The following is a 12363-nucleotide window of genomic DNA, read 5'->3' as shown; positions in this document are numbered from 1 at the left end:
ATTAGTTAACGCTTTGGGTGCCACAGTGTAAATCCCCTGTGTTCCACATTATTCTGAAACCACCACCCATGGATGCTTCTGCATGCCAATCTGTGTTTCAAAGCCATGTAACTTTTGTAGAAAAACATTAATGCTAGAATTGCAGCACCACAAAGTGGTATAGATAATTGCAAGCTTCAAAGCTCTGGCTATGATGCTTTCAGTGTATTGTGGCAGATTGCAATTTATCTATATGTGACCCGCTACAACTAAAAGGTCCTAAAGTCGCGCACGGTTGAAGCCGTGAAAATCGAGTTTGAAGTCAGAGCATTAAAATTGGTCAAAACTTACGATTTTCTGATTGTGATATATTATTGGAGTCTAACATGTCTTCTATCATCTGTCGAAATTTTGAAGCAAAATGGTGAAAGGAAAGACCAAAAAATAGCTTTTTTCTGAGCCATGTTTTTTGGCGTTTCAGCAAAGCAGAAACTGGTTCGAAAATTTGGATTGAGCGCCACAGATAGGTTCCGCCCCTAACGACGACCAGAGTGATCTCATTGGTCAGTTTGCTGCTTGCTGCTAACCGAAGCGTGAAGCTCGCACACTGCCCAGTCGACTGTTGCGTGCGGGCGGGGTGCGCTATGCTCAGCCGCTTCTCACATCCTGGTCACTGATTGGTTGGTGAGGAGACCGCCGACGCTGATGTGCTTGAATGAACTCTTCGGGGGTTGCTAGGGCTTGCCTTCTATTGTCCAGAGATGAAAACTGACTTGCGTGTCCCTTGATCGCGATTGCGTCGAAAGGAAGACTTTTAGGGCGCTTTTCTTGAAACAGTGATTTTCCAGACGTCTCGACATGCTCTCCTTTAAACATCAATATCTCCGCAGCCGATTATTTTTATAAAATGTGTTATATATCAATTCAAAGCAGAAAGATTAGGGGATTATATCATGCAATTTTCAAATAATCGACCTCGCCCGACTTTAGGATCATTTTGTTGTAGCGGGTCACATATTGGTTTTGTGTGCAGTTGTGCATTCGAGCAAAATTTGCACAGTTGGCAAGTAGTCAACTGAGTCAGGCCTGCAAACATGGCACAGAAAGAGTTAATGAACGAGGATTGCACAATCCTCAATCCTTTTTGAGATCACAATGACCTTGATATCGGACTAGGGCATTCTACAAACCTGACTTTTGTGAGAAAGTAAGAGAAAATGGAATGGAAATATGATGGTAAATTGGGAGACTGTGGATTAGATATGCTTGTCTCAGTTCTGACTGGAGATTTTTGTGTGCCTCATTTCTTCATCAGGTTCAGATCGCTGATGAGATTGATCTGCTCACCAACTACACCGACACCATCGATGTAAGTGTTACCATGGAAACCTAGGGTTAGGACTGGAATGGGGGGATGGATGATACACCCAAATTCCTGATAATGTAGCATTAGGCTTCAAGGATGCTTTTAGATGGATAGTGAATTGTTTCTGAGTTTGCTGTCTGAATGTCATATTCTTCGAGTATGGAAGGTTTCAAGGCTGATAAGATTACCACATTATCATAGTACATTTATGTTGAGCATTTTGTGGTAAGCCTGCACCAGATGGATGCGGTAACTTATGAAAAATTTATATCTTAAATAGTTCACTTCTGATATGTGATGTAGAATTTGTATTGCAGTGCACATGCGCAATTGCGACATACACGTTCTTGGCACCATAACGATCTCGAGTGAACGTGTCTTCTTTTGTCTCTAGAATGACTGTGATATGTGCTGTTTTGATGACTTAGTGTGCAGAATATATGTCATGATATTAAATCATCTCGTACAGCTTGAAATATACATGTATTCAGCATTACTCTGAATGTGTATAAAACACCTGGCAAAAGAAACCACCCTGGAAATATTTGCCTCTCAGGTTAAAATCTGTTGTGCATCAATAGTTTAAGCAGTTGATTCAAAGGGAAAAGGAGAGATTAAATTCCATAATAAATGATGATGATGCAGCAAGACTAATTATCAAGTAGTGCATGCACAGCATGGACACTTTTTGGACTTGCCCTTTTATAAAGCATTTAAATGGTAGAGTGCTTTCTCCAGGTACGGCCATTCTTTCTCATTTTATTTACTTCCTGATAACTCAGACACATGTGAACAATACCATTGCTGACGCGGAGGTGGCCCAGGATTTCATCGACAACAGCGTAGATGGCGAGGTGTCAAGTGTAAGTAGTGTTCGAATTCCCGGTCTGTTAACTACAGCGTAGGAACAACCTGGATGTCACTGCACAAGCTTTAAGGTGTCATTTTGTATGGGAAGGGTATCCTCCTCTTGTAGCTTTTTCAAACATACAGAGTTGGATCACGAAATGGGTTAAACACTATTTTTGAAACATTTTATCGGAAGTCCGTCATCAGATAGAGCAAAATAACAACATTTCCAGTGATTCCTCACTTGTGACATAACAAGAAATAATCTTGAATTTATGATTAAAAGATCTCCCTTATTTGTATATTTTTGTCATTTCTAGCAGCTTTGATTGCAAATATCTCAAATTAGCATGAATGGAGATAACTCCTTTTGCAACCAAACTCTCAATGTGTTCCTGACACAATGGCATACCCCAGGAAGGCAAATTATCACACAGTCTTACATTCACTCTCAATATATTTCCCTCTGAGAACAGTGTACATATACACCATATGAAAGAAGGTAAAACTGCAGTCAGTACTGGTATACAAATAGAGTAGTGCCGGACTTTAGAGGTATAATTTTAATACCATTTGCAGACGAAACAAAAATCCAGCATTAATGCTTTAAAATAGTTCCTAAATGTGAGTTAGGAATAGAAACAACCACTATAAAAATTTGAATCGGTAAAATTAATGTTAAGTACAATGTACGTATTGTTGAATATACAAAATGTGAACTGTAGTTGTAATAAAAATGTTTCCAGACTAAACCATCTACAGTTGCGGTTAATTGAGAAAAATACAGTTATCTCCTTATATTTTTGGCTTTTTTGCAAAAATTTTATATGATAGGATGTTTTATAGTACAACAGGCCTACACATATGCAGTTAATGTCATATCTTTAACATTTTTAAAATCACTGTTCCCAAAGGTAAACAGGACCTTTAAACATCTGTGCTTGATTTCCTATTAGTACTTGTTGATTCATGCCTTCTCTACAGCAGATTAATTTGTCACAGCAAGTCTGTGTATAAGAAATTGTCAGCATTAGGTCTTGATTTGAGTATGATTATTTGTCAGTTGGTCAGTTTATGTTTTATCTGTAAATATGTGTGTTTCCTTTTTTCGCCCTTTCAGTCTGTTTCCTCATATAGCGACCGGGTCCTTGGTTATCCAGAGCAGTTTGTGACTCATGCAACATATTCGGTGAGTGCTTTTGCCTGGTATCAGATTTAAATGCCAAAACTAATTATTGAGTGCCGGTAATTGTTATAATGTTATCATGTTCCCTATATCAAATGACATAACATATTCCTTTCACACAAATTTTTCTTTAGTCTATTCAAGTATCTTGTACAGTGTAATGTTTTTGAGTGAATTATGTTGTACCAGAACGTTACACAGAAATTTGTGCAATAAATTCTGCAAGATGCGAGGTCTTTTCATTACTCTTACTACTGCATGCGTCTTCATACGAGTTTGGAGTTGTATAGTAAAACAATCACACTACTACATTGCATTGGAAAAGATATTAGATTAGACAAAAATACACTCAGCTTTGATAGAAAAAAAAGGAAAGATATTGATAAAAGCAGCTGTATTCTTTTGATTAAAGGCATTTTTCTGATTAGCATGACACAAATAAACATGAACATACATGTAGGCCAGGAATGCAGACACTTGATCTTGTCTACATTTTGGGAACCTGGTATACCGGGTTCCCATATTTGAGTTGACGCTGCGGGTACCTGGTGTACACATACCAGGTTCCTGTAAGGAATAGGTCACCATGCCAGGCTTTTTCATCAGTACATCCAAACTTTACCCAGTTGTATAATAGCAAGCTCCCTAGGTGTAGCAATGTGCCTTTTACTGCATAGCCTGAATTGAGGAAAGATTAGTTGGAACTGGTTAGATTCATTCAATTCTACGCAAAATCAGAATTAAAAAAAAAAGTACACAAGGTTTGCCAATTTTAGGGAGAAAAAGAACTTATATCTTCTAAAATTTAATGCCAATTCAAGAATCAGATATGAATTTAGGATTTAAGAGGCCTTTAAAATTCTGCAACTAAAATGAACAATAATGTACGAACAACAAAGCACTCAAATTCAGAAGAATATTATTTTCATCATGCAGTGGCGGATCAAGAGGGGGGGGGGCACACCGGGCATGCCCCCTCTCTCTCTATTTTTTGTTAAAACAAAAGAAATGAAAAGAAAAAAATGGGGGGGGGGCATGTGTGCCCCCCTTTAGATTTTTAAAGGCGCCTACCCTTTACGGAATGTGAAAAAAAACCCCAATACTTTGATGATTTCAGTCTATTTTAGGGGTAGGGTGGTGATTGAGAGAAGGATTGGTGGAGAAGATGTGACCATAGTTTGTGTCTCTTTTCCTCAGATGTTGAGAAATATACTGTATACGCCATATATTTCGCGAGTCTAAATTTTCCGAATTGGGAATTCTTGATGACTTCGCGATTGGTTAAATTCGCGATCGTGAAGTCCTGTACTGAATGGAGAAATGTACACGCGTACGTCATATTCACATCGGGATCAGACTTGATATTTTCGTGTGTCTTTAATTTCGCGAATAGCACCTGACTCGCGAAATTCGCGAAAATAAAAACCTCGTGAAATATTCGGCATATACAGTAGATAACAGTGTTTCCCCCATTCTCTGTCTCTTGTCCCCGTGCAGCTGGAAAACTCGGTGGGAGGTTGCCAACCCGTCTACAACCTTTGGAACCAAGGCATCAACACCATCTGTGTGGGAATCATGCGCTCATTTGTAAGTACACCAACAAACTAGAAAAGTACTCGGGGAGCGCAGACCTTCGCCAAGCCAGCAGCTTATTTCCATTCACACACAGTTTCCCAATACAGAAGCCTTTTGTTATTCTTCATCAGCTTCCAGCTGCGCGGCGCATTACCCGAGCAGAGCATGTGCTTTAGTGTGCGTATAATGTAAACCTCCAGTACGCACAGCTTGAACTCCCAAGTTCATTGACCCGGATATCCGCCCTATGCTACTGTATATCTGGGGGGGGGGGGGGGGGGGGGGGGGGGGGGGGGGGGCGGATTCCGCCCCCCTTCAGATCTCGCCTGTGGAACGCGTGATCGCGCCGAAAATCAGCACACGCGACGCCCGCGACGTATACTATCAAAATGTATGGTTGCTTTCTCTGAAAAATTTTTCTTATATTTTATATTAATTGATTATTGTAATTTATGCATAAAATCAGTTTTGGGCTCTAAATCACTTATTAATGCTCTAATTAAGCTAATTTCTTTTTGAAAATGTTTCTTGTATCATTCTCCTGAGACATAGGATAAAAAAATATCTGTATCGAAATTAATTTCTTATGTATCTGATTGTTTTTTGAATTTCTTTTGTATTTCTTTGTTTTTCGACCTTTTGTTTTTGTTTGTTTTTTGGCAATAATTTGTCACAGACATTTTTCGAAGCTTTATTATACTAAAATAAGATAATTTCGTTTATTCTAAGTCAAGATATGAATTTTTATGTGAATTAATTGAAAAAACACAATTTGCATTGGATTTGTACACAAAATCACGTTTTGGAGCAATTTTGGGGTTGACAAATTTTTTTCGAATGGGCGTCGCGTCAAAACGGTACGCGCGGGCGCAACAATTTTGGTCTCAAAAGTTGCGCGATACTTGAAAGAAAAAAGTCATGAAACATCGCAACGGGAGCTTATCGCGCTGCGAAGATATTGCGCGAAACGTCGAGGGGGGGGGGCGGATTCTGCCCCCCACCCGATAAGGGTTAAATATCCATAAAAATTCATGGATCACTACCAAACTGTGATCAGCTGTTCCTTGTGTCAATTATCGACTTTTTGTGCAAGTTTCATTCAAATCTGTTCAAAACTTTTTGAGTTATTTTGCACACAAACAAACCAACGCCAATGAGAACATAACCTCCTTTCTTGGCAAAGGTAGAAATGGGAAGATCCAAACAAATGGACAAGACATATTGACAGAGTGAGGACATGAGATGTGTCAGGTTTTCTCCTAGTGAATGGCATGTTTGCACAAAAAAAAAAAACAACCCACAAATCTTCATCCTTTTCATAGCCCATACCTTGATTCTAAGGTAAAACGTACAGCATTTGGCGACACTACGTTCATACTTCATAAGGAATATGTGAAGCCAGATGATCACATTGACAAGTGAAACATATCAGATTTTTGAACCTTTTCCTCTCTTTGAGTGCGTTCGAGGTTGAATTGTCACAGTACTTGTAACGTTCAAAAGTCCTGAAAAGAGATGAGAAATGTTGAAGTGTGTATAAGCAACCAATTTTAGGGTCCATGACATTATTTCAACAGACATAGAGTAATGTGATTTATTCACAAGGACCTGAATCAGTATTAAATTTGAAGACTGAGTTTGTCCTTTCCTATAGACTGCACTTGGCTATAGATTTTTAGCAGCGCTTGAAATCAACACCAATCAGTTCTCACAGGAATTTCCACATCTCCCCGTTCAATATCCATTCATGTCTTTTGTGAAATTCAGTGCAGTTTACCAGTCGGCTGGATCTCTGTGGTAATGCTATCTGTTGCTAACTTCACAAAGTTGTCTACTGTAAAAGTGGAAATTTTCGCGGTGTTGAAAGTTTCGTGCATTTCGCGCAACCAGAAACTAGCATGAAAATAAAAGCATGCAATATTTTTGCTTGCCGTATGTTCCAGTACTTAATGTTTTTTTTTTTTTTGTTTTTTATTTCACGGAATTAAGAACACACAAAACTCTTCTTACCAGGGAGAGCATGAAAAATTAGTCTTGTAAAAATATTCACGTATACAGTATTTGGGTCGGTTTTTGCGCCTAGGTGTGTGTCAACTGATGTAATCAAATACGTACACTCCTCTCCCCCTGTTTTCGCCCCTCCTCTCTCCCCACTTTCCCCCCACAGAATGGTCTCTGGTTTACCCTTGGGTGGTGTTTGTTCTTCTTCATGCCAGCCCTCATTTTTGGGGTCAAGCTGGCCAAGTATTTCCGCACCATGGATACAACGGGCGGCTACGCTGACCAGTAAGTTTGACCATCCCATGTCCAGTCATGAGAAAAATACTACTGCTGGTTTAATGGTACATGTTAATGAAAAAGTCAGTACAGCACTCTCCTCATAATTCAGTTCATTTTAATGGGTAGATTTTGCTGCAATAAGCATTTCCCACTAACACCTGCCTGAGTATACTCAGGGGGCGCTGTGGCATAATGGATAAGACTCCCAACTCCCGTTCGGAGGACCCGAGTTCGATTCCCGCCCAGTGCTTACGTCCTTGGACAAGATGTTTTCACCCACCATGTCCCTCTCGACCCAGGTGTATAAATGGGTACCTGGCAACGCTGGGGTGATAATAATAGCAGGGCCCTCTGGTAGAGCAGTGGCAACACTGAAGAGGCTACCCTGGGTAAATAAGACCTTATTATTATTATTATTATTATTATTATTGTTATACTCGGGACTAGTCTTCAATGGGTTTAATAGAGGTTCTCCTGTTCAGTAGGTACAATTTGAACAAACCTTTCCCAGGAATGTAATGGAATTTACTATGCTTCATAGTTTGGTAAAATTCTGCTCTTACAAAGTGTATGTGGTTAATTGACATGTGTTGTATGCTTTGCATACCAAGTTTATGAGCAATTTGGCATACTGCTCTCTGGTGCTATATGATTGTACAATTAATATTTCATTTTAATTATGTTTATGAAGGGGAGATAATTTACAGATTTTTGAAAATTTTGTTATTGTTATTGACTGATTGTTTCTTTCTGACTAAAGTTTCAACTGGGGCCATTGTTTCAATGAGGGGCTTCCATTCTCTTGAACTGACAGTCATTGGGAGTTGTGACTGCTGTTTTGGAAACATGGTTGCTATCTATAATACATGTAGCTGTTCATAAATGGGGCACTTTTTTTTACTGGATGATTTTGTGCTAGCACTGAGAGCAATACAAGGCCAAGTAGCAAACAAGGTAACCATGTAACCAAGGTACCAAGAGTACCAAACTAGGTGACCAAGGTAGCAAACAAGGTAACCTTGAAGACCAGAGATACAAAAAGATATGCACATTAACACAACTCTTTCCTAATTGTTTGTGTAATCTCTTCCTTGTTCTTGCAGGGGTGACGGATTTGAAATGCAAGGGTGAGTATCTTGTCATGTTTTTATGTTTTACCAATTTATCACCAATTAATATCACCACAAGAGTGGATAAAGAAACATTCACACCCAGGGAGAAATAGCCAAAAGGTGTCTGATTGTACATGTCTAGTCAGATGTAGTACGATGCAGGCTGGTTTGCACAAAGTACTTATATAGTTCTTTTCGTAAATGTATTTTCTTGTTGGTTGCTTCTGGGCTGTAACAAGTGCTTTCCACAGATTTTTATATCATATTGTCATATTGTATGTTGTCATGTACAGCTATAAAACTGTTTGATTCTATCAAATGGCAGCAAAAATGTATTTAGCCATATATTTTTCTCTTTCATTTTCTGTTGCACCATCAGCAGAGACTTTTGTGCAATTTTCCAGCTGTCCTGAATGTTACTCATTCAGCTGTTTCAAAAAGTACTCTGTGAACATTAATGTGAAGTGATGAAAATAAACAAAGAAACAAATACACTAACAGCCATTCCTAGTGCAGATATTCATCGTGTGTGTGACCTCAGTTTAACATCAGGTTCCTGTTTGCATCACATGATGTTACTGCACTAATGGACCCATTTTCAGTTTGGCAAATATGAAGTCTGCCTTAAAATCAAAATCATTCGAATGATAACATGTATATTAGAGGAGTGGACTTCCATTACATGCATCTGTAATGACAAGCAATGAAGACATGAACTATTTTGTTAAGATTGTGTGTTTTTTTTTTCCATTTTATTTCCTCTTCAAACATCCTTCACCAACCCATCTAGGCAACAACACTATGGGTGAGTACAAAAGGAGACACTTTTATCTCAAACAAAAATCACGAAGCAGACTCGGCAGATGACAGTCTAACCCAACATTCATGATTCTGCCATAGGCAGATATCTAATTTATGCAAGCTGTTCATTGATCTTGGGCTGATAACAAGTCAACCATTTTGAATGTTTCATGAGTCTTTTGGACTGGCAATATAGCGTTTCTGTAATTACCGATAAATCTAAAGCAGACATGGCTGCATGTACGTTTATCTTGATTTCAGCCATGCTTTGAATAACCCTCATGAAATCATCCAAGTTCCTACTAATTAGTCATAATTTTATTCAGATTTGATTTACTTTTCAGGCACAGTGTAACAATATCTAATGCTGTTTAATTCATAATACCACAGAATTACTTTTGCCAAGCTATCTTGTCCATAGTTTATAGTTTGTTTAGTTTGCAGCTGCAGAAACTAATGGCGGTTTTACTCCCATGTGAGGTGAATCTCATGAGATACACAGATTAAAAGTCATGTGGTGGGCTCATTGGGATGCGGCATGGATAGTGATTTTAATGACATATCGAGAGAAATTATATCACTTTTCCAAGATAATCGCCAGGTTTTAAAATGTTTGGCTTTTTTTTTCTGATCAGAATGCTCTATCTTACTCATTTGATTTTAAAATGAATGTATAGATTATGCAGAAGTTGGAGATGAATCAATAGAAGATTGATAATGATGGTGTTACGGTTGTTGAAATGAAAATTCCATCTACTCAACAATATGAAGTGCTCTTATGCAAGGCTGACAGTAGAGTAACCTCTTATGATAAACTCCTGAACACGTCTTCACTTCACTGATATGGCTGCAAGTATTGTGAATAGAACCTTCGTAAAAATGTACTTTAAGTGGAACATGAATGTGTGCACTGGTAGTGTAGAAGAACTGAAAATTAATAGGCTACAATGTTGTATGAGTAAAACAAACATTGAGATTTTAGATATGGATGATTTAGGATATGAATATTATCTAGTGAATTCTTGTTGCCTCAACTATTCTTCCATAACAGCAACAAAGTTGCACCATCGTCATATGATGCGTAAGTAAACGTTCTGTGCCGTCTGGCTGCAGGAAGCAGAATGCAAAGAAAGCCATTTCAATCCCTTCACAGCTCTTGCTTGACTCGTGTGTAATGCCTGCACAGTGGTCACTTGCTAGCAAAATGTGTGCATAAATTTGTCTCACTTTGTCTCGTGTTTAATGATCCGGAGTATCAACACGTCTTTCCAGTGATCACCATGATACATATCTCACATTTCTTCTCCTGAATAATATAAATCGATGGATGATTCAGTGCATGTGAACATTGTCATCTTCTTCCTCTTCTGCTTCTTCTTCTTCTTCTCTTTTTTTCCTTTTCTTCTTCTTTCTCCTCTTCCTGCATTTCCTTCTTCCCATCTACTTCTACTTCTATATTTTTCTTTTCTATCATGGCTGTCACCCATTTCTCCCTTTACATCTTTTTTTCTTTTGTCCTTTTTTATTCTTTTTTGTTTATCATCCTTTGTCTTCTTTTTTTATCTCAATTTTTTCAATATTATCCCTGTTTCTTCTTTATCAACCCTCATATTTTCATCATTGTGTCCTCTTCTTTTTCAACTCTCATGTTTGTTATCCTCATGTCTTCTCCTTTACACCATCTTGTTTATATTATCCTTCTTTTCTTCTTATATTTGTCTTATCTCTTTTTATCATCCTTGCCTTTTCTTGTTGTATTTCTTTTCTTTCTCTTCATATCTTTCATTTGGAATGTTTGTCCACAGTCTATATCCTCTTTCTGTAAGCTAGTTGTGACACATAACAGATTTTCTACTCGGAGCTCCGATAGAAATTTCCTTTTCATCAAGAGTGCTACCAGGTTGCAGTGTACGTGTACATTGTTCAGTGTGGAATCACAGTAAATTGCGTCAAACTAATACTTTCTTCCCTTCCAAAAAAGATGCAATCCATCTTTGTAGACTATATTTCATCTGTTACAAGTTCTATTCAAACTAGTGCAGGGTTTGCAAACGATTCAAGCCATTTTTCTTCCAAATGACTCAGTTTTGTGAAATTTATGATATTCTGCATGGTATTTGTGGCAGTGTTTCAATGCAAACTAATTTTTTTTCATGTTGTTGAAATCATCATCATTTCTTTTTAAAAATCAGTCCACTCATTAATTTCACACCCACCAAATTTAGCTCTTGTGTGCATATCTGTGACCATGCATCACAAAACCAACAAAAAGTTGCACACACTGATTTTGTGTGAGGACTCAAAATAGGTGAAATAGGTCAACCTGGCCAATTTTGAGTTTTTCACATTTTCTGAAAGAGCAAATCTTCTTCTTTATTAAGCTAAATTTTGGGATCATAAAACAGACAGGAAATTGGTTTTTAGTATTTTTTATTTTCTTGAACACTTTTTTTTTTAGAGTACTGTGATAAGGTGTGTCTTTAAGAGTCCCCTTTCTATTTCTTAAAAACCCTTTGCACACTCTTGACTATCAACTTTAATAACGTAAGAACAGATAATGCTACTGCTTTGAAAGTTGGCAGTAATCATGTATATATCTTTTATTCGCCCAATTAAAGGCAATCAAATAACATAGAAATCACATATACAATAAATAAACATGAAAAAAAAATGTTGACAGATTTAAAAATCACATTTCAAGTCAAACACAAAAAATCAATAATTTCACATAATTCAGTTCGATTAAAAAGATCACAATGTTTGACCCCATCCCTAATGTCTACTAAATCCCTCACTGACTGGGCTTTACACTGTAACTCACTGTCTATATTTAAGCTAATATTGTCATGGACAAGATAATCATGGACAAAGGGCATTAATAAAGCATGCCCAATTTCAGCTTAATCTGATAATCCCTTCATTGTTGTTGCTCAGATGGTTTACATCCTGTTTCTTGTCACATTCATCACAGAGCTATATTGTAACACGGCTTGGTAAAGATTAGGCGCTTGAATAGCAGAGCCCCTGTTCTCAGTTCACACTTTCCCAGAAAGTGTGCTTTCTTTCTAATATTTAGATAGCTTAGGAGTGTCCATTTGAGCTGAGTTATACATTATTTTAAAGCTTAGAGTCTGCTCTTTCAGAATCTGCCCTTAACTAAAAATCTATGTCTTGAGACTTTCTGTTGGTTTTGTGATGCAGGGTCACATATATGT

The 12363-nt window shown here is 37.8% G+C and overlaps 1 protein-coding gene across 1 annotated transcript in view; it reads left to right on the top strand.

The window, feature by feature from the left end:
• Positions 1–12363, top strand: part of LOC139739910 (prominin-1-A-like) — an 89326-nt gene that overhangs the window by 71595 nt on the left and 5368 nt on the right. Inside the window, exons 20-25 of the mRNA XM_071650511.1 lie at positions 1295–1348; positions 2128–2208; positions 3315–3383; positions 4878–4967; positions 7123–7241; positions 8339–8362. Of these exons, the coding sequence (XP_071506612.1) occupies positions 1295–1348; positions 2128–2208; positions 3315–3383; positions 4878–4967; positions 7123–7241; positions 8339–8362 (437 nt within the window). The remainder of the gene's footprint in view (positions 1–1294; positions 1349–2127; positions 2209–3314; positions 3384–4877; positions 4968–7122; positions 7242–8338; positions 8363–12363) is intronic.

The sequence above is a fragment of the Diadema antillarum genome, unplaced genomic scaffold, assembly GCF_040938485.1.
Source record: "Diadema antillarum isolate AM-2024a unplaced genomic scaffold, OU_Dant_1.0 seq00000821_RagTag, whole genome shotgun sequence".
In the NCBI taxonomy this organism is placed as follows: domain Eukaryota; kingdom Metazoa; phylum Echinodermata; class Echinoidea; order Diadematoida; family Diadematidae; genus Diadema; species Diadema antillarum.
This window is presented reverse-complemented; position numbering and strand designations above follow the sequence as displayed.